Source organism: Topomyia yanbarensis, unplaced genomic scaffold, assembly GCF_030247195.1.
Source record: "Topomyia yanbarensis strain Yona2022 unplaced genomic scaffold, ASM3024719v1 HiC_scaffold_12, whole genome shotgun sequence".
Classification (NCBI taxonomy): domain Eukaryota; kingdom Metazoa; phylum Arthropoda; class Insecta; order Diptera; family Culicidae; genus Topomyia; species Topomyia yanbarensis.
This window is the reverse complement of record NW_026683294.1, coordinates 42,539-56,955: the sequence shown is the minus strand read 5'-3', so window position 1 is coordinate 56,955 and position 14,417 is coordinate 42,539. Positions and strand designations below refer to the sequence as shown.

The following is a 14,417-nucleotide window of genomic DNA, read 5'->3' as shown; positions in this document are numbered from 1 at the left end:
CATTATATGAAATTATTGACCTGTATTCAACGCGGAGAACTCGGTAATAAAATTGTTTTGCTGAATATACTAACGAACGGGATCCCCAGGAAAATTTCGCTGAGCCCGGTGAATCGAACTTAATGCGCAAAATTTAGCCATTTGAAGGAGATACAAGCAGAATTTTAAGAATATGAGCATCACGGTTATGTCCCGGACATTACCCGCCCCTAGTTTTTCGCTAAGCGTGTTCATTTCTGTACGGAAAAGATTCCGATGGCTGTTTCGAGAGATTTTAACATTGATATTTCAAAGCAAGAAAATTGTTCATTTCATGAATGAATGTCTCAACGAGCTTAGAATCCAGCGCATCCCCTATCAACGCAGACGCCAACAACAAAGGTTCTTTTCAGAACCACCATAATTATTATAAAGAATAACTTGAAACATTCCCACATATTTCATTGAGTATCATTCGATTTGAATTACAAGTCAAACGAGTAGTCACGACACTCCGGTTATGTCCTAGACATTACCCACCCATCTTTTTTTTTTCATATACGCATTTCCTTTTTCTTTCTCCTGAGCTTGCGTATCATGGGACAAAACTGCTCGTTTCTCGATAGCAACGAACCGCCGACCGACTCTTTTTTTCGCGCGCGCGTTTTAGCTTACCACGCTTTCACCTACCTGTCTACCTATGAATTTGCGTACCTTTAACTGGTCTGAATGATAAAAGTAAAGTTGATGGCTGGTGAGTTAGTACTGTATCAATCAGGAAGCAATTACAACACACACACACACACACACACACACACACACACACACACACACAGGAAGAGAGAGATTGAGCAACCGTAAAAAAAGTCCAGCTTGTGATCTGTGTCGGGGGACAATCGTTCCCATCGATGCGTGCGCTGAATGAAGCACCTGGGTGTGATGGTCGACGCGTGCGGTTTATCAGCTCACAGCCATGTCGACGACTATGTATGCGAGAAGTCTGCTACACAACGATGTAGCGAGTTGATCAGTACATACTAAATAATAGAATTTTGAGTTAGCCAAAGCAATTCGAAATAACACTGATGATTAGAGCACTAAAATCCAAATCCGCAACTAAAATGTTGGATTTTTTTCGAGGTATTTCTCTCTGTCTGTCTCTGCCGTCGAAACAAGAAAGCATTTCGCGAGCGCGTTGTACGGTTCTACGAGCAACACAAGAATCTCGGCGAAAAGTGCACGGTACAATATTTCAAAGGGGAAAACGTTGCGCCATCGACTGTTTACAACACCTTTCGACGCTGCAATCTCAATGCCGCTTGCCGGTTGATAAAAATTATTTTGGGTAAATATTTTGTTTTGCACGAAGCAAGTTACTTCCCTCGCAAAAAAAGCAAAAAAAAAAAAGAAAAAACACACAATCGTTCCCGAATACCCATTCGATTCCATTTGTACCCTAAAAAGCACAACCCGCTTCACAATTTGCTTCAGTGTTGCCCAATCGCAGATTTCTTCCGGATTTCGTTTTGAGAGCCACGAATTGCAAACAAGTGGACTGGTAGAAGATCACGAAATGTATTAGCAAAGTTGACATAGACGCCGTACTACGCGCCTGTTCCGACATCAAACGGAAGCTTCGCCGAACAGCATCCAATTACGGATCGGTTTGAAATGTTCACTAATTTTTGGCCAACAATGGAGAACGTATCTTCTAATTTCAATCAAATCGTTTGTCTTTTTTTTTTTTTTTGACAGGTTGAGAAAAAAAAATCCAAAATTTGTGTTGCCACCCGTTAACTTTTTGTGTTTTAGTAATTTTAATAACGAAAGTTTTCAGCAAAGGACCAGCCGACCGAAACGTTTTCCGCAGGTCGCCAAATTACGAGCACTTCCGCTCGAGCAAATATGTACAAAAATGAAATAATTTTATATAGAGAGAAGTTTTCTTTCGATTGGATAGCACCGAAAAGGTTTTCCAATTGCTAGAAGGTTCAAATTAACCTATTTTCCACAATTCAATTTGCACGTGCCGCCATAGTCGGATACATGATTTGATAATATTCGGCCATACGCTTAACACAGAATGTTCAGCGGGTGTTAGTTTGGACGGTGCGGACAGTGCAGTAAATTGAATGCAAACTTCCAGTGTACTTTTCACAAGCAGTAATTCAATTTTGGTTGATTTAAAACAACAGTCCGTAAAATTTTACCGGCACCGATCGAATAGTAACTTTCAACCGTCATCTACGCGTTCCCAAACAGAGCCGATGAATACGATCCTAAACAACAGACACCGGACCCCCGGTTATCATATTCGCAGACTTGCATCATCGTGCATCCATCAACTCGTCGTCTACAACTGTGTGTGGAAGAAAACCAAACCAAACGAACGCGCAATGGCTGAAACTGCTATCGACGTTGCTGCCACGGCCCCTGCCGTCGTCGCCTCTCCGCCAGCTGCCAAAGCACCACCGAAGCAGGCGGCCAAGGCTAGCAAGAGTGACGCCAAGAAACCGAAAAAATCTTCAACCCATCCACCAGTGAGTGAGATGGTTCTGGCTGCCATCCGGACCCTGAAGGAACGGAGCGGATCATCACTGCAGGCGATCAAAAAGTACATCGCCGTCAACTACATGTGTGACGTCGCCAGGCTGGCTCCGTTTATCCGGAAGGCTTTGAAAACGGGTGTCGAGAAGGGAAACATCACCCAGACCAAGGGTACCGGTGCTTCCGGATCGTTTAAGGTGACGGTCGAAGCAAAGAAACCGGCTGGCGATAAGAAACCACCATCGGGTGCAGCGAAAAAACCGAAGAAATCGGCTACTAAATCCGGGGAGAAGAAAAATCCGCCGGCTGGTGGTGGTGAGAAGACCAGCAAGCCCAAGGCGGCGATCGCGGCCGCTAAGAAATCGGCTACGAAGAAAGCGAAAGCTGCTGCCCCTGCAAAGGCGGTAACGGCTGCCACTAAACAGAAAGCCACCAAACCATCGAAGGCTGCAGCGAACAAGCCGAAGGCACCTAAGCCAAAGAAGGCCGCCACCGCCCCGAAGAAGGTCACCGCCGGCAAGAAGTAAATTCCCGACAACGTGCGCGTCCTCCCAAAACAACAGTCCTTTTCAGGACTAACAAAATTGTAAAGAATTGATTGATGCTTATTTTCCGTCAATGCTCCGTTCCCCCCATGAGTTTTCTAGCTTGAGCAGCACACCCGCATTCAACTGGCCCGCCGATTGGCAAGATAAATCAGTCGTTAGTTTGATTAAACAAATCACTATAGTAAATAGGCGCGGTTTCTTGCTCAGATAAACGTACGTACAGGTAAATTAATAGCAGGCCGTGGTTTTCTGTTGCCTTAACAAACAAACAAACAAACAGAGCAAGTATAATATTACTCTGATTAGCAAACAACGCGCTTATTTTGGCTATAATAAAACAGAGAAAAATTGGCTGGCACAATAAACAAACGAACGAACGATAATTACCGATTTTTTAGCCTAAATTGGCGAACGTATTGTATTGATCGATCAACTTTGAGATTACAAATTGTGTTGGGTACGGTTTCTACGAAGATCAAAAGTTTGAAGACTGGGAAGTTTATTGTATTAACAAGTATGATCCAGAAGTGTGTTCTTTTTGCGGCAGAATTTTCTCACACGCTGGGGGTCGGTCATATAATGGGCTGTTTTAAACTGAATAGAATAGACGACAAAAAGACCGTTTTCCGTCTTAACGAAAAACAGTCAACTAGCGCGGTAAGGGGAAAGACTACTTCCACAAACTACAGCAAAACACATTTGATTAGAAAAATGGACAGAGAAAAAAATGACAACCTTTTTAGCTCTAATGAAACAAACAAACAACAACAACTAATGTTTATATAAACTATGTGTACATTTCAATTCAACTCTTTACCAGAACGTGTTTTGGTGGCCCTGAAAAGGGCCGATGACGATGGTGTGTGACATCCGGCGGCGGGGCGGGCGACGATTTACTTCGAGCTGGTATACTTGGTAACGGCCTTGGTACCTTCCGATACGGCATGTTTGGCCAGCTCGCCCGGTAACAGCAAACGAACGGCGGTCTGTACCTCGCGGGAGGTGATCGTCGACCGTCGGTTGTAATGGGCCAGACGAGATGCTTCGTTAGCAATACGCTCGAAGATGTCGTTCACGAAGCTATTCATGATGCTCATCGCCTTCGACGAGACACCGGTGTCCGGATGGACCTGCTTCAGCACCTTGTAGATGTAGATAGCGTAGCTTTCCTTGCGGCGTTGCTTTCGCTTCTTCTTCTCTCCTCCTCCTGCTTTTGTGGCGATGTTCTTCTGTGCCTTGCCACCGCCGCCGCCGGATTTTTTCACAGCCTTTCCGCTGGCTTTCGGTGCCATAGTAACGACGTGGTTGTGCTGCTGTTAACGCTCTCGATGCGAACTGCGCTGACTGATTGGTAGCAAAAATCACTACATATCGCTTATATACGATCGTGTAGCGAGACGAAGGTTCGTCCTTTTTTGTGTTTAGCGCGTTTCGTTCGTTCGCTACTCCGCCCCTTTGGCGAACGATGTGCAATGAAGCGAATGCATAACAAGGGGTGCTGTGTGCGCGAGTGGCATCAGTGTTACTCGTATTGTCTACGTGACTACACACGCATAAACCTACGACAATGTCTGCACGCGGTAAAGGAGGAAAAGCGAAGGGAAAGCCAAAATCCCGCTCAGTTCATGCCGGTCTCCAGTTCCCTGTTGGCCGAATTCACCGTCTGCTGAGGAAGGGAAATTATGCTGAACGTGTCGGTGCCGGAGCACCAGTATACTTGGCAGCTGTAATGGAATATCTTGCCGCCGAAGTACTGGAGCTGGCAGGAAACGCTGCCCGCGATAACAAAAAGACCAGAATCATCCCCCGTCATCTGCAGCTGGCCATTCGAAATGACGAAGAGCTAAACAAACTGCTCTCCGGCGTGACCATTGCCCAGGGTGGCGTGTTGCCTAACATACAGGCCGTTCTGCTGCCGAAGAAGACTGAAAAGAGGGCCTCCGCAGCAACCTAAATCCCGCTCCTTTCTAGCCGAAAAAACCGCCCTTTTCAGGGCGACTATTTTCTTCTGATAAAAAGAGTTAATTTGATTTTCACTCCGATAATCATCAACGTACATTTCTGTGAGCATTGCACAAGTTTCTTTGCAATGCTCGTCAGACACTTAATAATAATTATCATGGCATTGACGATTTCATTTAACCCCGCACTCTTATCTCTCAAAAGTTCTCACTCATCGAATTGATGCTAAATCACAAATCGGCCGCGCAAGTTTTCCCTCAATGGGTCCTCTGTTTTGCACACGCTACTACTGTCGATCGGTACGAGGTGGTGCTGGCAAAAAATCCCCCCATCCGCGTGCTTTCTAACACACGCACACACACAGCCATGCAGGTGCCTGAGCATTGTTGGAGGGAAACGGATAATTTCTGCTAATAATTCTTAGTAAAATATGATTGGTTGGTCCTGAAAAGGACCGTTTGTTGCTGTTTTTTTTTCGTTCTGGGCACACACCAAATTTAGGCCCGCTCCCCACGGATCCGGCGAGCCAGTTGGATGTCTTTCGGCATGATGGTCACTCGCTTGGCATGGATAGCGCACAGATTGGTATCCTCGAACAAACCAACCAGGTAAGCCTCGCTGGCTTCTTGAAGGGCCATGACGGCTGAGCTCTGGAAGCGCAGATCGGTTTTGAAGTCCTGCGCGATCTCACGAACCAGACGCTGGAAGGGCAGCTTGCGGATTAGTAGCTCTGTCGACTTCTGATAGCGACGAATTTCTCGTAGCGCGACGGTTCCTGGTCGGTAGCGATGGGGCTTCTTAACGCCACCCGTAGCTGGGGCACTTTTACGGGCAGCCTTCGTTGCCAACTGCTTGCGGGGAGCTTTCCCTCCGGTGGACTTGCGGGCGGTCTGTTTCGTACGGGCCATGTCGCGAAAATGCTGCTCTACAGTAGTAGCTACCACTGTGATGCTGTTCAAACGACGAATGATGACCAAAACAGTTAGTTAGTTAAAATGATCTTTATTTTACTCTTTTGTTTTTATACATAGTGTTTACATTTAAGTGATACAGTTTTCCTTTTCATCTTTGTTGTAATGATTTGTCTTATACTATTTTTCGTTATTTCAATTTACATTGATGCTATTCTGCCGATTTTACGGAACTTGTTTGATTTATAAATAACTTAACCTAACTTAATCTACTATTTACAACTAATCCTACTATTTACAAATGTACAAGCTTTATACAGAGTATAATTGGTTGATGAGTAAATGTTCAGACATTAAACATTTTTGTTTGAATTTAGTTTTTAGCTTCTCAAAGCGACTCTCTAGTAGGTCTATACCGGCCAGTTGATGTACAGTAGTTGTTCTGGTACCGTAGGGTAGGTCCAGTATCATTCGCAATGTTTTGTTCTGAGTTACCTGCAATTTTTTCTTGTGCGAAGCTGCACAAAAGTCCCAGACTGGGGCGCCGTATTCGATTACTGGACTGATTATTTGTTTAAATACAGCCAGCTTGTTTTTCAGCGACAGCCTAGATCGCCGACATATTAGTGGGTAGAGGCGGTTTATCAGGATGGAGCATTTGTTCCTAGTCTTTTCAACTTGTTGGCGGAATAGCAGCTTGGAATCAAGGATTAGGCCAAGGTAAATAGCTTCGAGAGACCAGTTAATGGGATGGCCATCTAGAATTATTTTGCAGTTTTCCGGGGGGTCCAGTTTGGGGGATTGGCGGTGTTTGAAAATTATTGCTTGGGTTTTGGGCAAGTTTAATTTAATTTTCCACTTCGACATATACTCAGTGTATGTGTTCAAGCATCGTTGTAGTTTGCTTTTAATTTCTTTTGGTTGCCTTCCTCCAACGAGTATTGCAGTGTCGTCGGCAAATAGCGATAGGAAGCAACCACCGGGTAGGGGCGGAATGTCTGAAGTGAACATACTGTACAGAATTGGACCCAGCAGACTTCCTTGGGGAACCCCCGCTGGGATTTGGAACGGTTGGGATACCGTGCCCTGCAATGAAACTTGGTAAGATCTGTTCTGGAGATAATTGCGGATTATTTTGATTAGGAACAATGGTACATTCTGTTCGCTTAATTTGTATATGAGCCCATTATGCCAGACGTTGTCGAAAGCTTTTTCAACATCTAACAACGCCATGCCGGTCGATTTAGATATCGTGCGGTGTTTTTTGATAATGTTTACTACTCTCAGTAGCTGATGAGTAGTAGCATGACCCTTGCGGAATCCGAACTGCTCTGGGAGGAAGATATTGTTTCTATCGATGACAGTCATTAGTCGGTCCAGCAAAAGTTTTTCAAAAAGTTTACTGATGGAGGAAAGCAAACTTATTGGACGGTAACTCGCAGCAGACGTGGGATCTTTTCCAGGTTTCAGGATGGGGATGATTTTGGCTCGCTTCCACTCAGATGGGAAATAGTGCAGCTCGAGACATTTGTTAAAAATGCTACTGATAAGTGTTACAACTTTTAGGGTCAGCTTTTTGTACACTATGTTAAAGATTCCATCGAATCCGGGGGCTTTCATATTTCTAGTGGATTTTATAGCAGATTGCACTTGTTCAACCGTAATTTGCTGATCTGGAGGGATAACACAAGGGGTGTCGTCAAGGGTTTGAACTCGCTGCCTAACTTGTTGCTCTAGCGGGCTTATTATTGTAGCTCCGAGGTTATGAGAGTGCTGTAAATTTTCACCAATCGCATTGGCTTTATCAAGGGGTGATAACAATGTTGAGCCGTTTATCTTCAAGGGCGGGACTGGTCTAGGTTTAGTTTTTAGGACCTTAGCTATTTTCCAGAAGGGTTTAGAATAGTCTTTTAGGGCTTCTACATCTTTGGCAAACTCATCATTTTTGATACTATCTACTCTACTACGAATTAACTTGTTCAGTTCGGTCAAACTAGCTTTTTTGTTCAAATCACCTGTCCTTTGAAACTGGCGCCTATGTATATTTCTCAGACGGATCAGGAATTGGGTGTGAGAGTCGATGGCGATGAACTTACCACGCACTGGTGTCCTTCGGATGCACAATCTGTCGGCTTCATCGATGGCTAGATTAAGGTTCGTCAGCGCGTTGTCTATATCATCTGTAGAGTTGAGTGGAGGGGCCTCATCCACACGGGAGTCCACTATACGTTGAAAGTTCACCCAGTTGACATTATGGTAGTCCTTGCGTTGTTGCTGTGCTAATACGGTGACATTTCCTCCATATTCGCATACCACCGGGTAGTGATCGGAGCTGAGTACATCGAGGGTTACTGGTTTGGAAACTTCGACGTTGGACAGGAAAATATCTAGAGTTGACGTGGTGCCTGACGGTGACAGGAAGGTTGGCTCATCCGGATAATGAACGGTGTAATATCCCAGCTGGGCATCGTCGAAGAGGATCTTCCCATTGATGTTGTGGCGATTGTTCTTCCAAAGGTAATGACGTGCGTTCAGGTCTCCTCCAACAATGAATTTAGAGCGGCCTCGCGTGAGTTTGGCGAGGTCGTTTTTGAATCGTCGTGACGAGCCGTTGGCAATCTTACACTGTTTGGGGCAGTACACTACAATGATTTTGATGTATCCAGATGCTGTTTCTATTTCAATGCCCAGAGCCTCAATGACTGACGTGCCGTGATGCGGAAGGACTGCAAACTTTATTCCCTTTTTGATGATGATCGCTACACCTCCATTTGCCGAGTGGTTACGGTCTAGGCGGATGGTTGTGTATTCCATAATCGAGAAGGCGACGGACGGTGAAAGGTGGGTTTCTGTGATGAGAGCAACATCTATCTCTTGGGAGCGAATGAAATCCACTAGCTCCAGTTTTTTCGCCCTGATAGAGCGAGCGTTCCAATTTAATATTTTTAGTGGTTTAGCAGCCATAGCGGATCACCATAAGACCCAGGACCTGGATCTGTTCCTGTCTGGTGCGACACTGCTGCAATTTTCCACACATCTCTGTGAAAATATTCATTAATTGCTCTGGTGCAAACTTCTGGGGAAGATCGTCTTCGCAGGAGTTAGGCGCTTGCGTTTGAGTTTGATTGGGACTGTTTATTGTTGTCCAAACTGGCAGTGGTTCCGAAGGCACAATTACGGTTGGTGGATTTGGAGTTGTTGAGCGAGCTGGTGGAAGTGACGGAAAATCAGCTGGAGCGAACACCGGAGCAAGCACTGGTGCATTTCTCTTTCTCCCTGGTTGATTTTTCGTTGAAGCTTGTTTGCGAATTTCTTTGTACACCTCGCGCTTGGGGCAGGATCGGTCCGATCCGCGATGGTTGGCCCCGCAGTTCGCGCATTTGTATTTGACTGCGCCTTCGACTAGACAGTCGAGCGTAGTGTGGCCTAGCCCACAATTTCCACAACGCGGTTTGACGTTGCAGTTTTTGGTGCCATGCCCAAAGTTTAGGCATCTTTGGCACTGTGTGACGTCGCGGATTGGACGATACGATTCCCATCTAACGATGACTGATCCGATGGAGCGCACTGCTTGTAAAGCGCTCAGCGTAGTTGTTCCCTTGGCGAAGTTTACCAGGTAAAGGCAGTCACGAAAAGATTTTTTGTTTTCACGACGTTTCATCTGGACGACGCTCACTACGATTAGTTTGTAGTGGTTTCTAAGTTCCATTTCGATGTCCTCCGTTTTCATTTTCGGTAAACCTTTTACCACTACTTTAAATGGTTTTTCAGTCGCAATGTCGTGGGTGAAAAATTCAGCATTGGACTTTTTTAGATAGTCCGTAACTTTTATGAATTCACTTTTGGTGCGTACCGTAATCTTGTTGCCGATCCCGCATATTTTGAATTCGGCTGTAACTCCGAGTGTTTTCATTGCCTTGATTGTTCTCTCCAATGATAAAGACGTCACCATGATCGGCGGTAATTTCATTTTTGTCTCCGGTACGGGAGAATTCGAGCGGGGTTCGCGGAAAGATGATCCGAAACCATTCATCTCGCTATTGTTTGTCGCTGTTGCTGTATCGTTATCACCCTGCTCACTGCAGAAATTGATTACTTTAGGGCGCGGTTTCTTTTTTTGTACCCGTACGTCAGGGCGATCGTCTCCCGGGGAGCTGTTGGCCTTAGCAAGAGCTGGGCTCAGGCTCTGCTTCTTTTTCCTTTTACCCATTAGGAATGAGTAATCGTCGTGGTCGTCGTCGGTCGAGCAAAATTTCCAAAAATACACTTTTCTTCTCTTCTACTATTAAAACGTCCTCACTTGGGGACTGCCAAACACGGAATCTGTGATGACCAAAACAGACCGACCGATTTTTTTTATAGTCGCGAGTACACACTACTATCGCCTGTCTCGCTCGTGTCCGTGCCATGTGCCTTTTCGTTCTGTATACGGTTCGATTCGGCTACTATACTTCCCCCACCATTTCCATTCCGGAGCCAGTGTTGCCAGGCTTGAATTTTTCAGCTTTTCATCAGATTTGCTAAAAAATATTCCCAAAAAGAAAAACTGTATGTATGAGCAAAAAATCGCCTAGAAATCAATAAAATTCCAACAGTAGAAGAATATCAAACCAGAAATGGTTTGTTCAACAGTAACAATTTGTTCCATCATAGATCAGTATCAGATATCGATATTTAAGTACCATAGAAGCCAAAATAACGTACCATGTAGACGGATGTATAGAAAATCTTTAAAAATCTTTTAAAAAAACCCGTTTGTAGAGTAGAGTCTGCTATTTTCGATTTACTTTTTCTTTCTTTCTTTTTCAGGAGAATCAATTTCCGGGCAATCGTTTTCCAGGGAAAATGCTACCATGTCAGCATTAGTCCGGATAAAGCAGATTTCGGCAATCCCAAGATACTAAAACAGTGGCAACAGTGAACTTCGTGTTCGCGCTATTTCCCCTTCAAACCAACACATCTGCAAGCATATAGATAGCCATGGTAATCTACCTATGCCAGCGCGGCGGCGACTGAGAATGTGTGTGCATCAGTATAAAAGCGCTACTCAATGGGCCGAATTGCAACATTCGGTATTGGAATCTCGCTGCTGCTGCTACTGCTGCAGGTGTGCTGTGCTAGCCTACTAAGTTATTACCTACAACCAAGAAGATGACTGGCCGTGGCAAAGGAGGCAAAGGGCTCGGCAAGGGAGGCGCTAAGCGGCACCGCAAGGTGCTTCGTGACAACATCCAGGGCATCACCAAACCCGCCATTCGTCGTCTGGCTCGACGTGGAGGAGTGAAGCGAATCTCCGGTTTGATATACGAGGAAACCCGTGGTGTGCTGAAGATTTTTCTGGAAAACGTTATCCGGGACGCTGTGACGTACACTGAACATGCCAAACGGAAGACCGTCACTGCGATGGATGTCGTCTATGCGCTTAAACGCCAGGGACGCACATTGTACGGTTTTGGTGGTTAAGCCCTCTACCGTTCACGACAACACAAAAGGCCCTTTTCAGGGCCACCAAATGTTTAGAAAAAAGAATTAGTTTGAAATGTATCCTTCATATTTTCATTCATGTTGCAGGGGCGTACTGTTTAGTGTGCGATTTTGATTGATATGCGAGAGACCAGTGTTACGACAACGCGCTCAGTCGCTGGGTTTCCCTTTTTTTTTTTCATATACGCATTTCCTTTTTCTTTCTCCTGAGCTTGCGTATCATGGGACAAAACTGCTCGTTTCTCGATAGCAACGAACCGCCGACCGACTCTTTTGTTCGCGCGCGCTCGTTTCAGCTTACCACGCTTTCACCTATCTGTGTCTACCTATGAATTTGCGTACCTTTAACTGGTCTGAAAGTTAGGTAAAGTTGATGGCTGGTGAGTTAGTACTGTATCAAACAGGAAGCAATTACAACACACACACACACACACACACACACAGGGAGAGAGATTGAGCAATCGTAAAAAAGACCAGTTTGTGATCTGCGTCGGGGGACAATCGTTCCCATCGATGCGTGCGCTGAAGCACCTTCGATGTGATGGTCGACGCGTGCGGTTTATTAGCTCACAGCCATGTCGACGACTATGTATGCGAGAAGTCTGCTACAGAACGATGTAGCGAGTTGATCAGTATATTCTAAATAATAGAATTTTGAGTTAGCCTAAGCAATGCGAAATAACACTGATGATTAGTGCACTAAAATCAAAATCCGCAACTAAAATGTTGGATTTTTTTTCAAGGTATTTCTCTCTCTCTCTCTCTCTCTCTCTCTCTCTCTGCCGTCGAAACAAGAAAGCATTTCGCAAGCGCGTTGTACGGTTCTACGAGCAACACAGGATCCCCCGGCGAAAAGTGTACGGTACAATATTTTAAAAGCGAAAATGTTGCGTCATCGACTGTTTACAACACCTTTCGACGCGGCAATCTCATTGCCGCTTGCCGGTTGATAAAAATTATTTTGCGTAAATATTTTGTTTTGCACGAAGAAAGCTGTTTGCCTGGCCAAAAAAACACAATCGCTCCCGAATGCCCATTCGATCCCATTTGTACCCTAAAAATCACAGCCCGCTTCACAATTTGCTTCAGTGTCGCCCTATCGCCGATTTCTGCGGGAGTTTTTTTTGTTATGAGAGCCACGAATTGCAAACAGTTGATTGGTAGAAGATCACGAAATGCATTAGCAAAGTTGACGTAGACGCCGTACTACGCGCCTGTTCCGACATCAAACGGAAACTTCGTCGAACAGCATCCAATTACGGATCGGTTTGAAATGTTCACTAATTTTTGGTCAACAATGGAGAACGTATCTTCTAATTTCGATTTCAATCAAATCGTTTGTCTTTTTTTTTTTTTGACAGGTTGCGAAAAAAAAAAATCCGAAATTTGTGTTGCCACCCGTTAGCTTTTTCTTTTTAGTAATTTTAATAACGAAAGTTTTCAGCAAAGGACCAGCCGACCGAAACGTTTTCCGCAGGTCGCCAAATTACGAGCACTTCCGCTCGAGCAAATATATACAAAAATGAAATAATTTTATATAGAGAGAAGTTTTCTTTCGATTGGATAGCACCGAAAAGGTTTTCCAATTGCTAGAAGGTTCAAATTAACCTATTTACCACAATTCAGTTTGCACGTGCCGCCATAGTCGGATACATGATTTGATAATATGCGCCCATACGCTTAAAATAGAATGTTCAGCGGGTGTTAGTTTGGACGGTGCGGACAGTGCAGTAAATTGAAAGCAAACTTCCAGTGTACTTTTCACAAGCAGTAATTCGATTCGAGTTGATTTAAAACAACAGTCCGTAAAATTTTACCGGCACCGATCGAATAGTAACTTTCAACCGTCATCTACGCTTTCCCAAACAGAGCCGATGAATACGATCCTAAACAACAGACACCGGGCCCTCGGTTACCATATTCGCAGACTTGCATCATCGTGCATCGTCCATCCATCAATTCGTCGTCTACAACTGTGTGTGGAAGAAAACCAAACGAAACGAACGCGCAATGGCTGAAACTGCTATCGACGTTGCTGCTACGGCCCCTGCCGTCGTCGCCTCTCCGCCAGCTGCCAAAGCACCACCGAAGCAGGCGGCCAAGGCTAGCAAGAGTGACGCCAAGAAACCGAAAAAATCTTCAACCCATCCACCAGTGAGTGAGATGGTTCTGGCTGCCATCCGGACCCTGAAGGAACGGAGCGGATCATCACTGCAGGCGATCAAAAAGTACATCGCCGCCAACTACATGTGTGACGTCGCCAGGCTGGCTCCGTTTATCCGGAAGGCTTTGAAAACGGGTGTCGAGAAGGGAAACATCACCCAGACCAAGGGTACCGGTGCTTCCGGATCGTTTAAGGTGACGGTCGAAGCAAAGAAACCGGCTGGCGGCGATAAGAAACCACCATCGGGTGCAGCGAAAAAACCGAAGAAATCGGCTACTAAATCCGGAGAGAAGAAAAATCCGCCGGCTGGTGGTGGTGGTGAGAAGACCAGCAAGCCAAAGGCGGCGATCCCGGCCGCTAAGAAATCGGCTGCGAAGAAAACGAAAGCTGCTGCCCCTGCCAAGGCGGTAACGGCTGCCACTAAACAGAAAGCCACCAAACCATCGAAGGCTGCAGCGAACAAGCCGAAGGCCCCTAAGCCAAAGAAGGCCGCCACCGCCCCGAAGAAGGTCACCGCCGGCAAGAAGTAAATTCCCGACAACGTGCGCGTCCTCCCAAAACAACAGTCCTTTTCAGGACTAACAAAATTGTAAAGAATTGATTGATGCTTATTTTCCGTCAATGCTCCGTTCCCCCCATGAGTTTTCTAGCTTGAGCAGCACACCCGCATTCAACTGGCCCGCCGATTGGCAAGATAAATCAGTCGTTAGTTTGATTAAACAAATCACTATAGTAAATAGGCGCGGTTTCTTGCTCAGATAAACGTACGTACAGGTAAATTAATAGTAGGCCGTGGTTTTCTGTTGCCCTAGCAAACAAACA

General features: G+C 45.3%; 5 protein-coding genes across 5 annotated transcripts; 3 read left to right on the top strand and 2 right to left on the bottom strand.

The window, feature by feature from the left end:
• The first annotated feature begins 2,375 nt into the window (after positions 1–2,375).
• LOC131694675 (histone H1A, sperm-like) lies at positions 2,376–3,221 on the top strand. The gene is made up of 2 exons (XM_058983154.1): positions 2,376–2,972; positions 3,174–3,221. The coding sequence occupies exons 1-2, from the start codon at positions 2,376–2,378 to the stop codon at positions 3,219–3,221; spliced, it is 645 nt and encodes a 214-aa protein (XP_058839137.1).
• Positions 3,222–3,937: 716 nt separating this feature from the next.
• Positions 3,938–4,366, bottom strand: LOC131694638 (histone H2B-like). Its single transcript, XM_058983118.1, has one exon. It carries the CDS (start codon positions 4,364–4,366, stop codon positions 3,968–3,970), a length of 399 nt encoding a protein of 132 aa, XP_058839101.1. The 3' UTR covers positions 3,938–3,967.
• A 1,167-nt stretch (positions 4,367–5,533) lies between these two features.
• On the bottom strand, positions 5,534–5,944 carry LOC131694637 (histone H3). Its single transcript, XM_058983117.1, has one exon. It carries the CDS (start codon positions 5,942–5,944, stop codon positions 5,534–5,536), a length of 411 nt encoding a protein of 136 aa, XP_058839100.1.
• A 5,151-nt stretch (positions 5,945–11,095) lies between these two features.
• Positions 11,096–11,410, top strand: LOC131694654 (histone H4-like). Its single transcript, XM_058983133.1, has one exon. The coding sequence runs from the start codon at positions 11,099–11,101 to the stop codon at positions 11,408–11,410; it is 312 nt and encodes a 103-aa protein (XP_058839116.1). The 5' UTR covers positions 11,096–11,098.
• A 2,031-nt stretch (positions 11,411–13,441) lies between these two features.
• On the top strand, positions 13,442–14,293 carry LOC131694673 (histone H1A, sperm-like). Its single transcript, XM_058983153.1, has 2 exons — positions 13,442–14,002; positions 14,246–14,293. The coding sequence occupies exons 1-2, from the start codon at positions 13,442–13,444 to the stop codon at positions 14,291–14,293; spliced, it is 609 nt and encodes a 202-aa protein (XP_058839136.1).
• Positions 14,294–14,417: the final 124 nt, after the last annotated feature.